At 48.9% G+C, this 20,696-nt stretch overlaps 1 protein-coding gene across 11 annotated transcripts in view; it reads right to left on the bottom strand.

Moving 5' to 3' along the window:
* Nucleotides 1–20,696, bottom strand: part of ANK1 (ankyrin 1) — a 175,901-nt gene that overhangs the window by 76,080 nt on the left and 79,125 nt on the right. For all 11 annotated transcript variants that reach the window (XR_013989510.1, XM_081016434.1, XM_081016440.1 and 8 more), the window contains exons 3-7: nucleotides 6,120–6,218; nucleotides 5,047–5,145; nucleotides 2,632–2,730; nucleotides 2,326–2,511; nucleotides 1,983–2,081 (exon numbers count right to left, since the gene is read on the bottom strand). Coding sequence is in view for 10 of the 11 variants with exons in the window: in XM_081016434.1 (XP_080872560.1) it covers nucleotides 1,983–2,081; nucleotides 2,326–2,511; nucleotides 2,632–2,730; nucleotides 5,047–5,145; nucleotides 6,120–6,218 (582 nt within the window). In the remaining variant the exon portion in view is untranslated. The remainder of the gene's footprint in view (nucleotides 1–1,982; nucleotides 2,082–2,325; nucleotides 2,512–2,631; nucleotides 2,731–5,046; nucleotides 5,146–6,119; nucleotides 6,219–20,696) is intronic.

Raw genomic sequence — 20,696 nt, 5'->3', positions numbered from 1 at the left:
TCTGTCACAAGAGACTAGGGCCCTGCGGGACCTGACATCTTTCCGCAGGGCCTGCAAGACAGAGTTGTTCCACCAGGCCTTTGGTCAGGGTGCCAAGGAGTGTGGTGGAGTCTCCTTCTTTGGAGGTCTTTAAGCAGAGGCTTGACAACCATATGTCAGGAGTGCTCTGATGGTGTTTCCTGCTTGGTAGGGGGTTGGACTCGATGGCCCTTGTGGTCTCTTCCAATTCTATGATTCTATTCTATGACTCCCTCCTCTGGCAACCTGCACAGAATTTTGCTTAACGGTTGCCATTAATTTGATTTTAATTATTTTTTATAATGAAATGTTTTTAGAATGTTGGATTATTTGATTGTTTGATTACTTGATTGTTGTTAGCCACCCTGAGCCCGGCTTCGGCTGGGGAGGGCGGGATATAAATAAAATTTATTATTATTATTATTATTCCGAATAGGATTCGTCGCAAGAAAAGGGAAAAGTTGACAGCTATGGACCAGAGGCAAAGCTGGGTGCAGCAACCAACATCAGTGCCACCTTTGTAGAGCAGGCTGGTTTCTACACATCCTCACGCTTTCCCCCACGTCCAGGCAGCCAAGAGGCATTAAAGGAGCTCAAGGACACATTCTAGCCAGGCAAAAACACTCACGGAGGGTGTCAGTCAGGGATGCTGAAGGGGGTGTGGCCTGGGGGAAAGGGTGTGGCCTTGGAAGAAGGCCAGACAGGTGCTCCCTGGGATTGTGGTCCCAACCTCTGTTCTGTGTTGTTCCACCGTGCAGCAGTCCGTGGCTAATCAGATCAGGCACCGGAGTGCAGGGCTCCCTTTTGCACAGGTCTCTAAAGCCCCCCTGGGCGCGAGTGCCTCTTCAGCAAAGCTTGCCAGCAGCCAGGCTCCAGCCCGATCCCACCCGCACCACCAGTGCTCCAATTCTGCCACAAGCCTTACAAGCTGGCTGTGATCCTCAAGGACACACAAGGCTAATTTAGCACTTGGTCAGCTCACTCCCAAGAAGCAATCTGGCTCCCTCACACGTCCATTGATCTTCAGACCCAGCAACTCATCTCACTGTAGCTCCCACGGCTGCCTCAAGGCTGTCTTGGGAAAAAGACCTGCGTCTTGCTCTTCTGACTCTTCAGTTAATGCTTATGGGACTTGAGTTTCTCCTGGCCTTCCCTCCTGTCCCACTGGACTGACAGCCAGCTCTGCTACAGCCCCAGAGGCAGGGCCACTTGCAGATGGGCATCCACCAGGGCCTGACAAGAGGTCTCTGATCTGCGCTGAGACTGAATGGACCCAGCCCCCAACCACGAGTGGCTGAAGGGCCCTCCGAGCCAAGTCCGAGACCCAGAACAAGCCCTAATCCTTTCTCCTCACTCCTGTCCTGCTTCTCAGGGACCGGTGAGAAATTGTGATGAAAGAGCCCAGAGGCGACTAAACAGGGCATTTGCACTAAGGGAGGGGATCGGCCTCTTTCTCAAAGGGGGTCTTCTTTGCTGTCTCTGAAGTAGTGCAGGTGAAGGAGCACAGTGGAATGTTCCTCTGCACAAAAGCATTCCCTGAACATAGAAAAGGAGCATGTCAGGGTTCTAGCCTAACCTCGCAGGCAGGTTGGCTTTCTATGTGCTAGTTTTTTTATTAAAAAACCCTCTTTTTTCATTTTTGTACAAAGGAGCATTCATTCATTCATGCAAGCCATCCCCTAGAACAGTCTGATGTGGCAGATAGGAAGCTGCCTTAAACAGAGTCAGTCCATTGATCCAGTCAGCTCAGTATTGTCTACACTGGCTGGCAGCAGCTCTCCAGGCTGTCAAAAAGGTGTCTCTTCCACCCCTACCTGGAGATGCCAGGGATTGAGCTTGGGGCCTTCTGCCTGCAAGGCAGGTGCTCTGCGCTGAGCTGTGGCCCTTCCCTTCCCCTTCTGTAAGCACTGGGGCCATGTCAAGGGGCCTCCTGCAAGAGCCGGCAGAGGACTCTGGACACCCACCTGGGGAGTGAAATTGACGCTTGCGCCTCGGTTCAGTAGCAACTGGGCCACGTTGAGGTTCTCGTAGTGTGCAGCAATGTGCAGTGGGGTAAAACCAGTCTGTGGGAGAGAAGAGGGTGGGGAGACTCCAGGTGAATATAATGCCATGACCTATCTGCAAAACGCAGGAAGTACTTCAAAGCTGGCTCTTCTGCCAGCCCTTTTCTTTCGGCAAGATGCTGGTCTTGGGTGGCTAGCCCCATAAACTACCTTAGGAGGGATTGCACCTGGAAACTAAGCCTTGCTCAATCTAAGGCAGCCCCTCAAAGGCAGCCCTTGGCCCTTACTGGAACTCCCTGCCTACCTTGGACAGGACGTCCGCATTGGGGTCGTTCTGCAGGAGCACAGCCGCCGTCCGAGTGTCATCATTGCGTGCAGCTATGTGCAGTGCTGGCAGCCGCACTTTGCCCTTGGTCCCGTAGTTAATCAGGTGAGCCACCACATTTTCATGGCCCTGCTGCAGAGCCACAGCCAGAGGTGTGAATCCATCCTGCCGTGGATCAGGGAGGGAGGAAGAGACACATAGTGAGCCAAGGGGTCCATGTCATCCCAAAGAAGTGCAAGGGCGGAGCATGGAGTGGGAACACCGGACAAAGGGGGAGCTACTCACTTCCGTGGCAACGTTTTGGTTGGCGCCATTCTCCAGCAGGAACTTGACCACTTCCAGGTGATTCTCCTGCGCTGCCATGTACAAAGGCGTAAAGCCTTTCTGCAAACACAGAATCAGAACCTGCATTGCCAGCTGCACAAAACAACCCCCACCAATCGCTGCTGATCACAGAACGGCAGGGAGGCACAAGGGGTGAAATGGATTGGCTTATGGGGCAAAGGGAAATACTCCAAAGTTCAATAGAATCAATGGTCGCATAACATAATAGCAAAAAGCCTGTTTCTGAGTCCCAGCTCTTTGTCACATGGTATGATGACCAATGGAAACCAGAGCGGTGCTATGCAGAGAGAAATAGGGTTGCTTATCAGCAGCTCCTGCTGAACTTTACAGGGAGAAGGCTGCAAACTGGGACAAAAAGTAGGGGCAAGGGAAACCTGCCCTTGCTTCTGCTTTTGGAAGTTTCATTTCTATGTCTGGAAAACTGCCACCGTCACTCTGGATGGTGAGACAGTGGGAAACCTGTCCTTGGAAGGCAAGGACCCCAAAGAGAAGAGAGCAATACAACTGATCTCTTTTCAAATAAACTAACACAAGGAACCTTCCCAGTGTGTGCCCTGGGCTAACTGGTATGGGGAGGTGGGTTGGGTTAGGGGCATCATTTGGATTCTCCACTGTAGGCACCAAAATGCCTTGGGACCACCCATAAAATAACAGAAAAGGAGACGGTGTGGGGCTGGAGTAGGATTTAGGATGAGGGAGGGAGGGAGGGAAGGAAGGAAGGAAGGGAGGGAGGAAGGAAGGATTTGGAAAGAAGGTTATCAACGATGAAATTTTAAACAACAGTTCTGCATTTTTTATTCATTTCAGTTTCTACTCAAGATCCTGCTTAGCAAAGAATAATCTAGAAAGGAAACAAATAAACTGCTAGCCTAATGCAAATCTCGGTCTGTGCATATTAAAACCAAATGGTTGGAATTACCAGCTGTTTACTCACCTGCTTAGCAAAAGTATCGCCAGCATAAGCGGAGAGGCTGAGCATTAGCTCTAAAGCGCTCACAAAATGAGCATGGCTTCATGTTTATGCAACCAAAGGCAAGCACACTCAGTTTCCTTGCTTTGGGAAAATGACTCAAAAGTACAAATTGCAAACAGGATCAGAAGGATTTGGGGGAGGGGGAGGGGTCTGCTTGCTGATCTCAGCCAGAGTGACTGACAGCAGTGAGTCCTGAAAATAGAGAGCTTGCCCTCTAGGCCCCCTAAGCCTGTCATTCTGCATTCCACCCCCCACCTTGCCTCAGTGCTTCCCTACCCAATTTCTCTCCAACTCCCTGGCATTTGTTTGACCTTCAGATACCTGCTTATGTAACTCAAAGACACAGCAGACTGTCACGGAGGGGCAGTGCCTCCCCAGGGCCAGCAGGGGGCTCCTGCGCCAGATGATGGTCCCTATTCCATCCAAGCAGGCACAGAGACATGACGACCCACACTGCCCCCCCCCCCCCGCAGCTCTGCCGGAGCAGGTGACATGAGGATGGTTGGCTGCCTGGCAGAAAGAGAGTGACGCTGGCAGGGAGATAGCCGGGGACTGAAGAGGATCAGAAGCATCTATGTGATGCACACAGAGGGACGCGAGAAAGAGACCTTGGATGGCTTTGAATCTGCAAGCTTCACCCAGCCCAGCCAGACTCAAGCGAAGCAATATTTACAATGCTGCAGGCTTGAAGTGGGCAGATTAATCAGCCAACTAACACCATTGGTGATTGGTTTGAAATAGACCCGGGGCCACAGTCTCTCTTGCAGGGACCACATAATGGTGGCAGGTAGGGTCAGGGAGGGGAAAGTGGGCAGAACGGGCAGAGCAACAGATGGGACTCATCTGTTTGGACAGTGGCAGACAGTCCAGCCGTGGCTTCACACCCTCCCAGAGCGCTTCTCTCTCACTTGGAAGGAGGACAGAGAGGGACGGATGCCGGCGGGTGTAGGAACCAGAGTACTGCACATCGACATTTGCTACTCTGCTTACTTTTGCCTGGGCTTCCCCCCACCACCACCATTTGCTTGTGGCCCCTGAATGCTTATCCAGAAGGCAATGTGGCTCTTAGTCTGAAAAAGGTTCCCTAGCCCTGTTCTAGTATTACTACTACTACTACTACTACTACTACTACTACTACTACTATTTAAAAACAATAATAAGGCACACAGCTTGGCTGGCTTGCCAAGTCTGGCAAAGGACTGCTGGATCATGTAGAACCGGTTTCCTTGTGCACCCAATACTCTCTGCCCCCTGCTTGTTAAGGGGACTGGCCCACTCCTGGTCTTTTCCCGCAGAGCCTTCAAAGCCCTGAAGCTCCAGAGTCTCCCAGCTCCTTGCCCAGGCGAGGCCACTGCAGGGAGAGGGAGAGGCAGGCAACTTACCTGGGACTGTGCATTGACATTTGCCCCAAAGTTCACCAGCTCCCTCACCACGTCCTCTTGTCCTGCCAAGGCAGCAATGTGCAAGGCCGTATTCCCTTTCTGAAAAAGCCAGGTGGAAGAAAAGGGTCAAGTAGGGTACAAATTGCAAGCAGTCTAGAAAAAAACACCTTTAAAAACAAACAAACAAACAAACCCCTATGGATCTATACATTGAGAAAACAGCAGAAAACCACACACACACACAAGTTGGGTAGCGTATCACTAGCGTATTTTGTTCTTGTTGACATTGATCTGTCTCGAGATACAATGGAGTATGCCTCTGGGGGTGAAGTCAACCTGGGCAGTGCGTCTGGAGATCCTGGGCTGCCCAGGCCTGCTGATGTGGTCCAAAGGAAAGCAGAGCAATTCCTTTGACACCAGCTTGGCTGCAGGAGTTGCCAGAAGGAGGTGTACAAGGCGCCATCTAACCCTCTTAGGGACCACTCCAGATTTGTGTAGGGTTTAGTCCTTAGCCTTTTCTTCTTCTGAATAAGCGTCTCCACCTCCATTGTTCAATTCTATGAATATGTGACAACAGAGTCAGCTGAGCTGGCAGATAGCCACTCTTTAACCCACCCCAATTAACCACACAGTTAGGGGCTGCTAATGATCATAAGTGAAGTGTCCACAATTGCTAGGGTCCTGCAGTCTAAATCAAGCTCATGGGTAGACTTCAGGCTGGTGGGATTTACTTTGAATCAAACAAGACATGGTGTTAATTATGAGAAAGCAATCAACATGCACTTAAAAACAAAAAAAGCAGGATTGGAACTGTGCAATGTTTAACCCTTTCTCTCTGTTGTATTTCCAGCAGAAATCCTTTCCCCCGGGGCAGCAAAGAGCAACTTTGTGGGGAGATTTCTGTTTGGTCTCTATAAAGGATATATATAAGGGATTCTAGCCCAGGAGAGGCTCATTTGCTGGTCTCAGCAACCATGAGAGCTCTTCTTGTTGGTTGCAGGCCACCTTTGTCTGTCTCCAACCTCAGTTTCAAAAGAGCCATTCCCACCCCAACCTGGGGAGGGGGGGCTTACCTTGGTGGTGGTTTCCAAAATTATTTCCTTGTGCAGCAATTCAGCCACCATCTTCACATGTCCCTCCTTGGAGGCCAGGTGCAAAGCATTCAACCCATTCTGGAAAGAGGAGAGACTCCATGAGACCAGGGCCGGAAGTGAGCGTGCTCGCTCTTCACTGGCCCTGCCTTGCAACCAGTTCAGATTCAGCCAGGGCAGGGGTTCAGTGGTTCAACCCAGAGTGTTGGGGAGAGGGGCAACTGTTCCACACACACCACATGCTTCATCAAGGGGAGCACTGCAGGTGTCCTGCAACATTTCTGGTGTGTGTGATCTCTTTATTATATTTCTGCCACATGCATATATAATTATGCAGGATCAATCTAAAATATAAAGTTGAAAACATCAAGGAATAGGAATTACACCTAGTAATGCTGAGGTATAAGAAGACAGAAAAGGCAACCATTTTCAGCTTAAAAGAATAATTTTGGTTTGTTATTTGTTCATGACAAATGGCACATTGTTGTTGTTGCTGCTGCTGTCATTATATCATTTAATCTTGTCAATTCAAGTTTGCTACTAGTCACAGCTGTTAATCCTACTAACTACAGGTAGAAGAAATTCCACGGTAATGGTTCTGGACTAAGCTTTTAGCAGGACAGGTCATTGATTCGTCTTCCAACTGGGTCCCAACAGTGGCGCCAATAAAGTCTCCAAGTTTCTTCTGGCCATGTTTTGCATATGCACGCACACACTCAATTTATTTGTTTAACTCTACCAATTGTGAAGGTAGAGTTTCTAAGGATATCCTGGCACTGAGAATAACAGTGCATAGTTAAACTGCCACAGGAGGAAGCAATGGCACCAACTAGGACAACTTCATGGAGGACAAGGCTCTCAATGGCTCCTAGCCAGGATGGCTGTGCTCTGCTTCCACACCTGGAGGCAGCCGTGCTTCTGAATCCCAGTTGACAGGAGGGGAGAGGGCTCTTGTGCTCGAATCCTGCCTGTGGGCTTCCTGCAGGATGCTGGCTTAGATGGGCCATTGGCCTGACCCTGCCAGAACCTTTTCCCACTCTACAATATCCTTTCTGAGGTGAGGCAACCAGAGCTGGGCAAAGGCTGAATCAGTCTGAGTCCATGCGCAGAACCAGCCAGCATGGCTCCACCTTGCCAGCCCCCCCTGCTGCCCCCCTGAGCAAGAGGCCCCCAGAGCAAGTGAGCAGAGTCCCCTCACCACCTTTCCAAGCACAACAGAGAGACCCTGGAAAAGCGGCCAGGTGAAAGGGGAGACATTTGAAACTCCTATGCACAGGTTGGGGGGGCATCACCTCTAGACCGTCAGTATTTCGCAGGAGGAATCCAAGGGTGTACTTTAGGTCTGTGCAACTGAAGTGGATGAAAGCTAGTCTGTCACGCTGGCACAACAAAACCATTTAACAGCAACAGCAACAACCTGTTGGGATGAATGAATGGTTAAGAGGGAAAGTGTGGGATGAATGAATGATGTGGAAACACCCCGGAAACAAATCAGCATGAATCTGGGAGGAAAGTTCATGGCTGTATAACCCCCCTGCAAGCAAATCAGAATGAATGTTCAATAAAGTCTAAGCTCTGCATAAGCTTTGTGCAAGCGAATCAGTGTACCTGCTCCATCAATAGGTCATCTGGAGGATAAGCCCAAAGTAACACCACATCCGCTCCAGATATTGTAAAGCAGTATTGTACTGGTTTAAGCAGCCGTGCCCCCCCCCCCCGAATCCTGGGGACCACAGGGAGAGTTGATAGGAAGCCCTTATGCCCCTACAGGTAGGGCTACAGTTCTCAGAGTGGTTTAACAATCAATCTCTTTTCCCAGGGAACTTTGGGAATCGTAGCTCTGTAAGGGGAATTAGAGTTTCCAAACAATTCTCAGCACCCTTTAACAAACCAGAGTTCCCAGAATTATTATTTGGGTGGGGAGGGGGGGGACCACGACTTTTTAAATGGGTATCATAGTGCTTTAAATGTATGCACTATGTGTGGCCCAAGACTGATGGCCATCCTACTGGTCCCTAAACCCACACAGGTAAATAACATCTTTGCCTTGAAGCCCCAAACGCCCTGCAAGCGGACACAGGCTCCCCCCACCCACCCCAAACCATGTGGATTCTTCCTTCCTTTTCAGCTAGGCACCACATTGGCATCCCAGGGTAATCCGAGGTCTCTTTCTCTTTGCTGCTGGGCATCTAAAGTGGCACATGACAGATGAAAGATGCAGATGCAGGTCCTCTGAGAATGGTGGTGATGGAATCGAGGTTGGTGCAGATGGTGATGGTGATCAGATGGTAGGTTAAGAGGCCGTGCTCAGTTTTGTGTGAGAATACAAGGCTTGTGGGCTAGGTCTGACCACACGCATCCCTCTTTTATCTCATACAGGACATGTGAGGTTGGACCTTGACCACAAGTGTGATATTCCCCAGGGTGGAAAGGCAGGTGCGCTATCAGACCATGAGAGGCCAGCAGTGGACGGGCACCTGGGTCTTCACTTAACAAGCTCCAGAATTTGTCATGACTGGCAGATGATCAGTCCCAGAGCAGATGCCCCATTTGACCGAGAATAAGGTAGTGCACCCCCCCCATGCCCATTCGACTCAGGGGGCTTGCTCACCAATTTTCACTGGTGGTTCATCCCAGAAAGCCACATTTCCATTTATTCAATTCCTTAATAAGACTATAGATGGCCAACTTATATAAAACCCAATAGAATAATTAAAACATCATAAAATTACAATATCACAAATGACAGAGCAAGAGACCAGCACTGAATTTTATTTATCTAAAAATTATTGGCAAAACAAAATCATTCTGAACAGGTAATGAAATATCAGAATTGTTTGAATTCAGCTGGAGCAGCATTTCAAAATACTGGTGCCAGTACTATGCTAAAAATCTTAGTTTGTGTAGACACCAAGGGCTTCTGCTTTCCCCATTCCTAGAAAAAGCACAAGTCTGAGCGGTTTCCCCCTTGCCCCACTCCTTTTGTAGGGAAAACCCGCTCCTCAGTGCTAAATCAGAGCAAACGTCAATCTGGAGAAAACCCGAATTGCCATTTGCTCCAATAGGGCGTCGAAGAGCAGTTTCCCTCTAGAGAAAGCAGTGAGACCAGAGGGAGTGTAGATCAGCCCTAAATGAATAGGACCATGGGGAAGTTAGGAGGGCTCCTCCAGATTATTGCAGCTGATCTGGGTTTAAGGAATGAGACAACCCTTCAGGTGAGCAGTTTGGGGCTTTGTCCACTGGCAGCTACACATTGAACTTGGTTCAGTAAGATACAGGCAGCCAGTGCAGAACTTAGATGTTTAGTTTCAGGACTCAGATGCAATGCGGTTCTGGACACAGAATATTATTACTAGTGTAAGAGCATAGCAAGAGCCTGCAGGGTCAGGCCAGGAGTCCCTCTCGTCCACTAGCCTCACAGTGGCCAAGCAGATGCCTCCGTGGGAAGCCCACTAGCAGGACTGAGCCCAAGAGGCCTCTCCTCTCCTGGGGCTCCAGCAACTGGCATTCAGAAGCATCTCTGCCTCCAACTGGGGCCCCTGATAGGCTTCTCCTCCACAATCTGTCCAGTCTTCTTTCAAAGCCACTGTTGGTGGCCATCCCTGCCCTTACCTTAACTATGTGCCATGTGACGTACTTTACTTTATCTGTCCTGAATCTCCCAACATTCAGCTTCATTGGATGTCTACATTATTATTTATTAAATGCCAAGATTCCAGTCGTTGTAAAAGGGAAGGGTGGATGAAATAGTAGAGGAGCTGACAGGCAAAGGATCCAGGTTTAGTGGCTCAGGCACAGTTGCCTTGTGTGGCTAGTGCAATGTCTCTTTTTCCCCTGGCGCCGTTGGGCCCGTCCTCTCACTTAAAAAGCAGAGTGCGCACCCAGCTCACAGAACACCAGTCCCACAAATCCCCACAGACTACCTCAGATTATCTTGTAGGGGACTTGCGTGAGGTAAACTTAATAATTAGGCGTCTCAGACAGGATTTGTACAAATAAACAATAATGATTTTATTTAACAAGAAAGTTTATGACACAAGTGAATAAAATTTAGGATACTTCAGTTTACAATGTTATTTCACTTCAAGGTTTTCTCAGTTGTTTCACACTTAATACTTTGGTTCTTAACAAGGTGGTACTTTCTGTCAGTTAGACACCCCTTAGACAACCCTACTCCTGCAGTACTCCAAGTAATAGACCCAAGGTTCCACTGGTTTGGGACTCTTCTCTTACTAGAAGTATCTCTCCCCTCCTGACTGGAATGAGACCTAAGTAGATGGTCTCTTTCCAGCTTCTACTTCTCCTGGCTCAGCCTGGCTTTACTCTCACAAGACACCACACACTGTCCTTCACCCTAAGCTCAGAGACTCCTTTCTCTAGCTTGTGATATCTTCCTCAGAGTGGATGTTTCTACCCAGAACCAACTCCCTCTCCTCTCCCTCCTCTCTCTCTGCCTATCCTCCCAACCAAAGCCTCCTCCCTCCAAAACTCACTCCCTGTCTCTCCAAAGCCTCTCCTTTTCAACTCCCCTCCTGGAACCTCGGCCAATCAGAGACTGCCATACATTAACCCTTTTCTGACATGGGGAAAAGAAAAAGAAAATACTTGGGGAACCCAACCTGCCCCAGCAAAAACAAACTTTTCCGTTGCAGCTAGCAGTGCAGAAATACTTCAAAATCCACAGCAGAGGTGGAGATGCCTTTATTAGCACCAACCAAAATGGCACAAAATAGCAAGCCAGCTTTTAGGTTCTCCAGGACAATTAATCTATGGTTACCAGATGTCCCCGTTTCCCAAAGACAGTCCCCAGATTTACAAATCTGTTCCCGGACAAAATCCGCCCCCGGAATGACCCCGGATTTATATTTTAAGTGCTGTAGATTTATTAGTATGGAATGAATGTTGCGTGATTGGTTCAATGGCAGAAGACACATCATATGGGGACTTCCGGCGAGGCAAAATGGTGGGCATCACGGCAGCGAGCAGCTCCTGAAGCCAGCCAGAGCCAACTGCGCTACCATGCTGGCTCCAGGCTGCTGAGGCTGCCGCTGCCGCTGCCAAGGGGAAACCGGGGACACCCAGCGCATCAACTGGGGGAACTGCTGACCATCACCCCCATGACCCAAATCGAGCCGGGAGTGAGAGTGCCCAGCCACCCAGCTGCCCAGGAAAACCCCGGAGCTGACGCAGGGAGAAGGAGGAGAGGAGCAGGAAGAGAGAGAAAGAGGAAGGAGAAAAAAGAGGGGAGCCACCGCCGCAGAGGAGCAGAAGTAGGAGAGCACTGGGAGGGCAAGGACACGTAGCCAAGCCCAGGCCCTCACCGAGCCTACTCCACGGCGGCTAGCGCTCCAAGAGAGCAGGCCGGGGCCCAGAGGAAGGCTGCGTGACAGAGGAGACTACAGAAGAGAAGATATTACTTTTTAAAAAATAAAACTTTTTTCAATAACTTTTTTTTCTCTTAAAAAGAAAAGTGTCCCCGGATTCTTTGAAAAAAATCTGGTAACCTTATCTTAATCAGACAGGAAGTGAAGCAAAGCAGACAGCGGGGGCGGGGGGGAGTAACGTGGGGAGAGAGAAAAAGCTGGCTTGGGGGTGAAGTCTCCCCTCTGACACCACCCTTTTTTGTGTAGCAATCCAGAGTAAATTATGTAGAAGAGGAAGATTGCTGAATAAGTCATTGGGAAGAAAGCATAAGGAAATGAAAAACTAGCACAGTTGCATTGTTTAAGGTTTCAGATCACAGCTTTTCCTGGAGAGGATGTGGGGTCTTGGTGCTGAATTTTGATTTCCCAGACAATCTACACGTATAAACTGTTAATGCCACTGCCTATCTCTCACTGAAGACAAACTTCTAGCATCTGGTAGTAACCCCTCCTTGCCCCAAATTTCTACCACTCCACCTCATGAATGAAATTTCCTGAACAGGGAGGGAGGCTCAGTCTGACACACAACTCACCCTGCGATGTGGGAGCACGTCAAAGCAGAAGGCCTCGCCTGTGGCCTGGAAGGGGCACTCAGGGGCAGGAAAAGCTTCCTCTATGGCTTAGACAAACAGGCCCTCAACATGGGAGCCACACTGACACCAAGGCCTGGCTCTATTAGCCAGAGCAGTTGCAGTCCTTTCAGGTCAGGGAATAAGCAAAACATTCTGGAAGAGCGCCTAAGGCAACAGGAAGCCGAGGTCCGTGTCTGGGAACAGATCAATAAAATGAAATCGGCGGCAGGGCATTTGCTAGCTCTTAGCAGCTGCAGCCGCAGCACCACTGAGCCAGCTGTGATGGCTCCCTTCGCTTCCTCCCGAAAAGAAGCTGTACTCACACCCAACATGCCTAGAAATTAAGGCCGGAACAGAAGAGATCGTTGGCGCTGCAACATACAACCCCGCACAACTATGTGCTGTATCCAAGACTGCGGGGAGAAATGTTTCCCAGGCTGCCTTCTGACCAGGGGCCAAAGAAAGGCTCTTCTGGGTGCCTTTGTTCCTCAAAGAACCGTTTAAGTTTCTTACAAAGTCCCAGCTGATGCCTTGCTCCAGAGGCAGACTTTGGTAAGGTAATCTTTCATAATATGGCGCCCTGAGTTTTGCACCCCCAAATGGATCTTCTCAATTTACACCCCCTTTTACAGGGGAACCACCCATACCACCCTAAATCTGGCACTGGTTGCTCCAAAGATATTATGGGAAATTAAAGTGGCAGCCCTAATTGTTGAGCCTGCTATCAGAGTTCATGAGAGGCAGCCAGGTCTCACACTTGCAGGATCTACTTTAGGGTAGGCTCATCCTAGAGCCCTAAGATCCACCAACTGGAGCCAGGTGCAAAAGAGTGGGTCAGGCAGGCGGCCACACATGAAGAATTGAGCAAGAGTGGTTTTTATGGCTAACTTTAGGCCCATTAATTTCAGTAGGTCTACTCTGAGCAGAACTTGATTGGATACAACTCAGCATGTGTCTGAGAACATGCTCAGCCCAGGAATTTGTGATCAGTACCAGCAGCAAGCTCACAACGCCTTTCCCACAAAAATCCACTCCGGTTTCCCACCTTCTGCAAGTATTGTTTTTTATGGAAGGGAGAGAAAGCTTTTGAGGTGTTGTTTTTGTGAGGTAACCAGGAGTTAAAATCCTTTCTTGCTGATCTGCTGCAAACCACCCAGAACTCTCCCAGTAGATCCCAATCTACCTGACACAGGAGCGGGAATTCCAACACAGGGCCCTGTGCCAGGAGCGTCAGTGCAAGGCTTGGGAGGAGGCAGGAGAAAGCTTTAAAAAGAATCAGGCTCCGAAAAGCCTGTTCCAAGGGCCTTGCGTGTGAGCGCTCCATTGTTGCTACCAATTTCTGGATGGTAATTTTCCAATTATGTAGGCAATTAACTCCTTAACAAGCTGGTGCTCTTTGAAAAAGAAGCAGCCCAGTTAGTCGTCAAAGATGCAATTGTATACTGTTATGTACTAAGCTTGGATCCTAGAACAATAGGCAGGTAGGATCCTAGAATGCAACAACTGATTGGCCTGCAGGAGAACACCAATCAGGTTCCAGGAGGGAAGCAGAATCAGCCAATCAGACGGGACTCATTGTGTAAATAATGTATATAAAGGCCTGATTTTGGGGGGAAATTCAATCACTGTTTTACAAGCATGAAAGAGCATGAAATCACTGCAGGACTCTGAGTATATTTCACATACTCATTTTAATAAACTTCCTGCAACAAAGACTAATGCAGGCATCCCCAACCTGCGGCCCTCCAGATGTTTTGGCCTACAACTCTCATGATCCCTAGCTAGCAGGACCAGTGGTCAGGGCTGATGGGAATTGTAGTCCAAAACATCTGGAGGGCCGAAGGTTGGGGATGCCTGGACTAATGTGACCATCTCCTCCTGAAGGGTCCAAGAGCTGTCTTGCATTATGAAAGTGTACAAATATATAAATAGTGACCGCAACTACTCCCCTGCCCTGCGCTTTTCTCACTTAAACCAGACAGCTTGGGAAAACTGAGGGTGGTTGGATCCACCCTGCCTCTCCTAAGTCCTATTAGACTTCTCCCCTTTTTTTGGTCTCAGTTCTCTAAAAGGGCTGGGGTGGGGGGCACCTTGAATAAGTATTTATTTCTGATCAGTGATGGGGAAGAAAATCTACCCAGGAGCTGTGTGTGTGCATCCATTACCACAAGGCCTCCCTTCCTCTTCTGGGGCGGGAGCCCGGCTTGACAGCGGCACTTCATGATAATGAGCACAACAGTCTCTCCCAATTAAGAACAAACGGCAGCTGCCTCCAGAATCAAGGGCTGGATTTGTGCCTGTGCCTGCGCTGGGGGAAAAGAGACTCTCCAGAGGAACACATCTTCTTCCGCAGCAGAACAGGCTCAAACAGCAGTGCAGCAAGATACAAAATCACCCAACATGACCACAAAGTGAAGTGGCTGCTTCAAGGGAAGGTTGTGCAGTGAAATTAGGGATAAGGGAGGAATTCATTCTGTGTGCATTTTAAACTGGAACTTACCAAATTCGCTCTAGACAAACCAAAACACAACTTTCCTCCAAGCCCGGGAATGGAAAGGGAGCAAGCTGGGTTAACTTTATCAGAAGAGAGATGGGGAGGAGATGCAACCCTGTTGGGTCTCCTTGATCTCTCAGTGGCTTCTGAAACCATCAACCATGGTGTCCTCAGGGAACAACTCCGGGGGTGGGAGGAAGATGGAGGCACAGGACTGCAGTGGTTCCACTTCTACCTTCAGTGTATTTGGCAGGAAACAGCACGGGAGGACAACTGCTTGGAGCCACAGCCTTTAGATCGTGGGCCCCCTCAAAGGTCCATCTTGTCCCCCGTGCTGTTTAATGTCTATATGAAGCCATTAGAACCCGTCAACTGGGGATTTGGAGCATGGTCTCATCAGCATGCAGAAGGCACCTGGCTCTCTCCCCATTTCCCACTTAAATCAGGAGAGGCTGTTTGAGTGCTGAAACTAGCAGCCTAGAGGCTTTGACGGCTGGAGAGGGTGGGCAATAAACTAAAGCTAAATCTAGACAAGATGGAGTTCCTGTGAGTAAGTGGTGCTCAGTTTTAGGTATGGGGGTGTTGGCCTGTTCTAGACAAGGTAGCATTCCCCCTGAGAGAGCAGGAACATGGCTTGTGAGGTGCTCCTCAATGCAAAGCTTTCTCTGGCGGGACACAGGTGGCGTCACTTGCAAGGAGCGCTTACAGCCAATTACACCCATTCCTAGCCCAAGAGCATTTCATCTCAGTGATCCATGCTCTAAGCACCTCCCGGATAGATTCCTGCAATGCACTCTACATGGGCAGCTCTTTGGAAGCTGCAGCTCATGCAGAATGACGCTATGCAGTTACTTTACGGTGTGGCAAGAGATGATATCACCCCCATCCTCAAGGCAATGTGCTGACTGCCTGTGAGCTGTCAGACCCAATTCACAGTGTTTGTACTAGTGGCCAAAGCCCTAAGTGAATGGGGACTATTAAGGGGACTATATAAGGAGGGAGGAGCTTGGTTTTTTAAATAGCAGTTGGATGTTCTATTAATCACATGTTTTGTATACAGGTGTAACCTTCACTTACAAAACAATAAAATACTTTTCTATTTAATGAAGTAGGCCAATCCTGCTGTGTTTGATCGTCTCCTGCTTCTTCTGCTAGGTTGGGCATTGGTGCTCTGCTCCAAAGTCACAGGACTATAGAAATCTGCTTGTTGCAGAGTCAGAGTGCTGCTCTGCATAGCTGAGCACTGCTGGCAACAGCTCTCCAGGGTTTCAGACAGAAGACAACCCCAATCCTGCTTGGAGATGCCAGGGATTGAACCTGAGACCTTCCACACACAAAGCACTCAAAGTGCTCCACTGCTGAGACACAGCCCTGACCTAACAACACCTCTGACACAGGGCACTTTGAGACTGCTGCTGTTTTGCAAGAGGGATTCAGTTGCTTCTGGGCAAATTCAGGTTGCACCATTAAGGTGATCTGGCACACTTGGACAACAAATCCACTTCCCTCCCCTTGAACTTTTTCTGCAATAAGAAAAGTGACAGGATAATGCACCAGAAAGTATGAGGTAACACTTTCTCATAAACAAATCTGAACAAACGCTCAATAAAAAGCCAACATCACAGCCCATCCCTACAAACGTTGCACAAACAAATCCAAATGAAAGCACCACTAAACAGGCCGCCATCTTGAAGCTGCCATAGACACACATATGTTCCGAATGGGAATTTCTCCTCATTGAAGATGCTTGGTCAGAGCTAGTCCAGAACATGCACCTCTGTGGCCCAAAGCAGCCCAAGGTCCTAGCATTAAGGTCAAGGTCACATAACCTCTGAGCTGTCAGGAGCCCAGGCTGCCGTCTTGATAACACAGCACGCAAGTCGTAATTATTGCAAAGCAAACAATTAGCCTCTGATGCTCTAGCCGAGCATCCGTCTCTTACGATTCAGTTGACCCTTCTGAAGACTGCTTCCTGCTTCTGCAGAATATTCTGAACCTATGACCCTTATGTTTCTGGGTTTGTTTTCTGTCTAATATTTTCCCTATTTGTCTACTCCTTGGGCTCATGGGGTCAACTGCCTCCTCTTCCGGTGAGGAAATGCTTATCCTCCTGCCTTCCGAGCCTCCCTGTGCTTCTTGATAGAGTTGGCTTCTCTCCAGCCTACCCTCTGCTAATGGCAATAATAATAATAATAATAATAATAATAATAATAATAATAATAATTTTTATACCCCGCCCATCTGGCAGGGTTTCCCCAGCTACTCTGGGTGGCTTCCAACAGAATATTAAAATACAATAGTATATTAAACATTAAAAGCTTCCCTAAACAGGGCTGCCTTCATTTCATTGTCAAGAAAGGGGGGAGGGTTGACAGCCGACTGCTTCCAGCTGTCTGAGAGAAATGCAAGCCTCTCTGTTGCTGACTGCATTCTAACTCATGCTGTACTTTGGGCAGACATGTTCCTGACATGAGCTCAGAAGCAGGTTAATTACACACCAGAGGTGTGAAATGCTAACACCGTCTCCCTAGCAGAGTCAAGGGAGTAATGACTCTAGGAAGCCTGCAAGGGAAAGAAGTGAGCCGTGCCACTCGGTAAAAAACATGCAGCCACATCTCCACACAGCAGACACAAAGACCTGGTTTCATAGTCATTCCCCTCTCCTGGAAATGCAGTTGTGTGAGAGGGACAAGGGATCTCCAAGAGAGAGTTCTCAGCAACTTCAGCAAACTACAAGATTCAGAAATGACAAAAGGAAGGACTTCTTCACGCAGCGCAGAGTTAGACTATGGAACTTACTCCCACAAGAGGCAGTGATGCCCACCAACTTGGATGGTTTGAGAAGAAGATTGGGCAGATTCATGTCTAGTGGCCATGATGGCTATGTTCCAGCCACTATAAGAGAACCAGGGAACTACCGGGGGGAGAGGGGGGGAGAGAGAGAGAGCTGCTGAACTCAGGTCCTGCTTGTGGGCCTCCCATGGGCATCTCTCTGGGTGGCCATTCAGAGAACAGGATGCTGGACTAGGTGAGCCATTGGCCTGATCCTGTAGAGCTCCTATGCGGAATGTGCTTCCACAAGAGGCAGTGATGGACACCAACCTGGATGGCCTTAATTGACACCTTCCTGGGGCATAAGGCTACTCATGGCAACTAGCCTGGGGGGCTATGTTTCTACCTCCACTGCTGGAGGCAGCATGTGTTGGAGCACCAGTTGCTAGGAAACACCAGGGGGAAGACTGCTGGGCTGCTCAGGCCCTGCTTGCAGGCACCCCATAGACATCAAGTCGTCCATTGTGAGAAAAGGGTGCCAAGATGCTCTTCCTACAGTCTTTGGCTCTGCAGATAGCCTCAAATGCTGGACTGGATGATGCAGCAGAGCTCTTGCTATGTTCTGATGTTGTTCCAGGAAGTTTGAGAGCCCAGAGATAGAGGAGGGGCATTATTGGCTTGTTTTTGTTTTTATCATGTATTTTGTGTTTTTTATCTTGCATTTTTTATGTAGTGAATGGCCCTGAGAGCTATGGATAAAGGGTGCTATACAAACTCAATCAATAAATAGCACAAAATAAATCATAGGAACAGAGAAGCCGCCTTAGGACTTGCCCAAACTTCTGTATTTCCCATGCCAAGAAAGGACAGCTTTTTGTTTGCCCTGTGCTTTCCAGGCACAGGTCTGACTGGTTTCCCCTTGCCCTGCTCTTTTCCCATGGAAAACCCACTCTTTAGGGCTAAATCAGAGCAAACAGCAATTTGTGGAAAGCCTCCATTTGCCGTTTGCGTCAACTGAGCGCTGAAGAAGGAAAGCAGCAGGCAAGAGGAAGGATGGGTCAGTCCTTAGTTATACCTAGTACTGCCGCCTAAACATTTCCACAGAGTTCTGGAGGTAGGGGTGGGCAGTAAGGGGCTGTGGGGCAAAAGAACATAGCAATTTTTACTGAAGGAAAAAACAGCGCCCTCCCCCCCTCCTGCTGCATCATCTGATAAGGAACGGTAAGCACACCTGAAGCTGTCTGAAAATAACTAGGAATTTTGCTTTTGTGACAGTGGGGGTAGTACTCAGCCCAACTGCTACTTCCACCGAGTCAGATCACATTCCCACCTCTCCTGCTCCCTGTCTCCCAGGACCAGACAAGGACTGGAGAGGGAGGAGCAGAAACAGGTTGCATGCTGACGCAGCCTTCACCTGCTTGCACACAGCTCAGGTGGGCGAGATACATAAGCGGAGGTGGGAGGTGGGGCCTCTCTGTTGTGGCAGCTGCTTCATTGGGTGCACACCTGGGAGCAACTGAGAGATGGGATGGACATGTCTTTCCCTAACATGCTAAGTGCACTTTTTCCTCACTTTGGGCATTCCGTGCCCAACTGCGCTGTGACACCAAGATTCCTATTTGTAAGCTCCAGCAACTATTTCCCTGGAAGAGCCTCCAGGGCATGCAGGGCAGAGATGGCAGAGAACTGGTTTCCATGCAAGCCCACTCCATCAGCAGGCTGAAGCAGCCCAGAAGTGGCTCTGGGGATGAGCCAGGTGAGTCACCGTCTGCCTGTGGAGGCCCTTCCCCCACCTCGCCTGCAAGCCTGCCAGTGGGGAATGCAAAATGGGCTCCCCAAGGGCGCTGGCTCTTGTGCTCTCCCTTAATGAAGGACTCTGGCTTGTCTGTTTGGGTTCTGGGAGACAGGAAGAGCCCTCTCCAGAATATTTTATGCAGCAGGTAGAATAGCCCAAATCCTTCCCCTGCAAAAGTCACCTTGTAGCTTGGACTTTCTCTTGCACACACGCCTTAGAAGCAAACGCAGGCAGGAAGAAGACAAACTGCCAGATGTCTTCTTAGCTACATAAGAGCAGCCCTGTTGGAACAGAGCAAAGGCCTGTCTAGTCCGGCATTCTGTTTATTGAGCACCTCCACACAGCTCACGCGTGAGGCAGGAAGAAGGAAAGCCCTCTCACATCCAGGGGCATATTGCAATAGTAAGGAGCTTTTTTCAGACAAAAGGCCATTCCCTCTGAATAAGCTTCTGAGGCCACATGCCAGGGTGGGCAGGGCCAGCTGTAAAAGTGGAGGGATGTGGTGAGGGATACATTTGGGTGCTACACGACTCCCTTGTTTCTATACTTGATACATCATTTGCCCAGGCCATGATCCAGTTCAAGAAGAGCTAATGGGTGGGCAAGGTCACTCTGGAACCTAGGAATCTTGTGGCACCCTTTGACCAGCAGCTCTGACTGTTCATCACACTGGGCAGCTCCACACAGATCCAGAAGGTTCCCTCTTTCAGGCCAGGAATCCTGGACATTTTCCTTCAGCTCGAGAAATGAAGATGCAGAATTCTGTACTCAACTTCCGCCATGCAGTTGTGCAACCCTGTTGTGCAGGAGGCTACGCCACCTAACTCTCTCCTGGTTAGGCCCTGAAAGCCCTGAAGAACTGAGGTTAAGGTTACCTCAGGGATCGCCTGAACCCTTACAGCCCAGTCACTGAGCATCTGCAGGAGCGTCACTGGTCGTCTACCGAATTGGTGGGGATCATTTGACAACAGCAGGAAGCCAAGCCTTTAGGGTCCTGGGCCCAGGATTGCGGGATAATCTGCCCATAGAGATTCAGCAGGTGCCTTCTGTTTCCACTTTTAACCTCCTGGTGAAAACACTTCTATTCCGTCAGGCAATTAAGAAAACACATTTCCACAATAGTCAGCTGGCTTCTAATTTTGACATTTTATATGATTTTTACTGCCTGGTTTTATGTACAATTATAAACAGCTCTATTTTTTTTTTTTAAGTTTATGCATAGTGGTAAATACATATGTTTACAAATGATTATTTAAGGCAGAAAGCATTCCATGGCAAGAAAGGTCTCTCTTCCCTCCACACAATCCCTAAAGTTCAAGCCATCTGGATGTGCACTAATTATATTATCTATTTTACTTTTTTACTTATTTATCTTTAGTAAATTTGTATTTAATAGATCTCAAGGCGCTTCACAACATGAAAATACAAGATACAAGCCATAGTTGTTCAGCAGTGAGTGAAACATATTCTGCACATGCCCAGGGGTGCTCTTTTTATTATTAC

Source organism: Podarcis pityusensis, assembly GCF_964106645.2.
Source record: "Podarcis pityusensis genome assembly, chromosome: 8".
NCBI classification, from domain to species: domain Eukaryota; kingdom Metazoa; phylum Chordata; class Lepidosauria; order Squamata; family Lacertidae; genus Podarcis; species Podarcis pityusensis.
The sequence above is the reverse complement of the archived record's forward strand: the minus strand, read 5'-3'. Positions and strand labels throughout refer to the sequence as shown.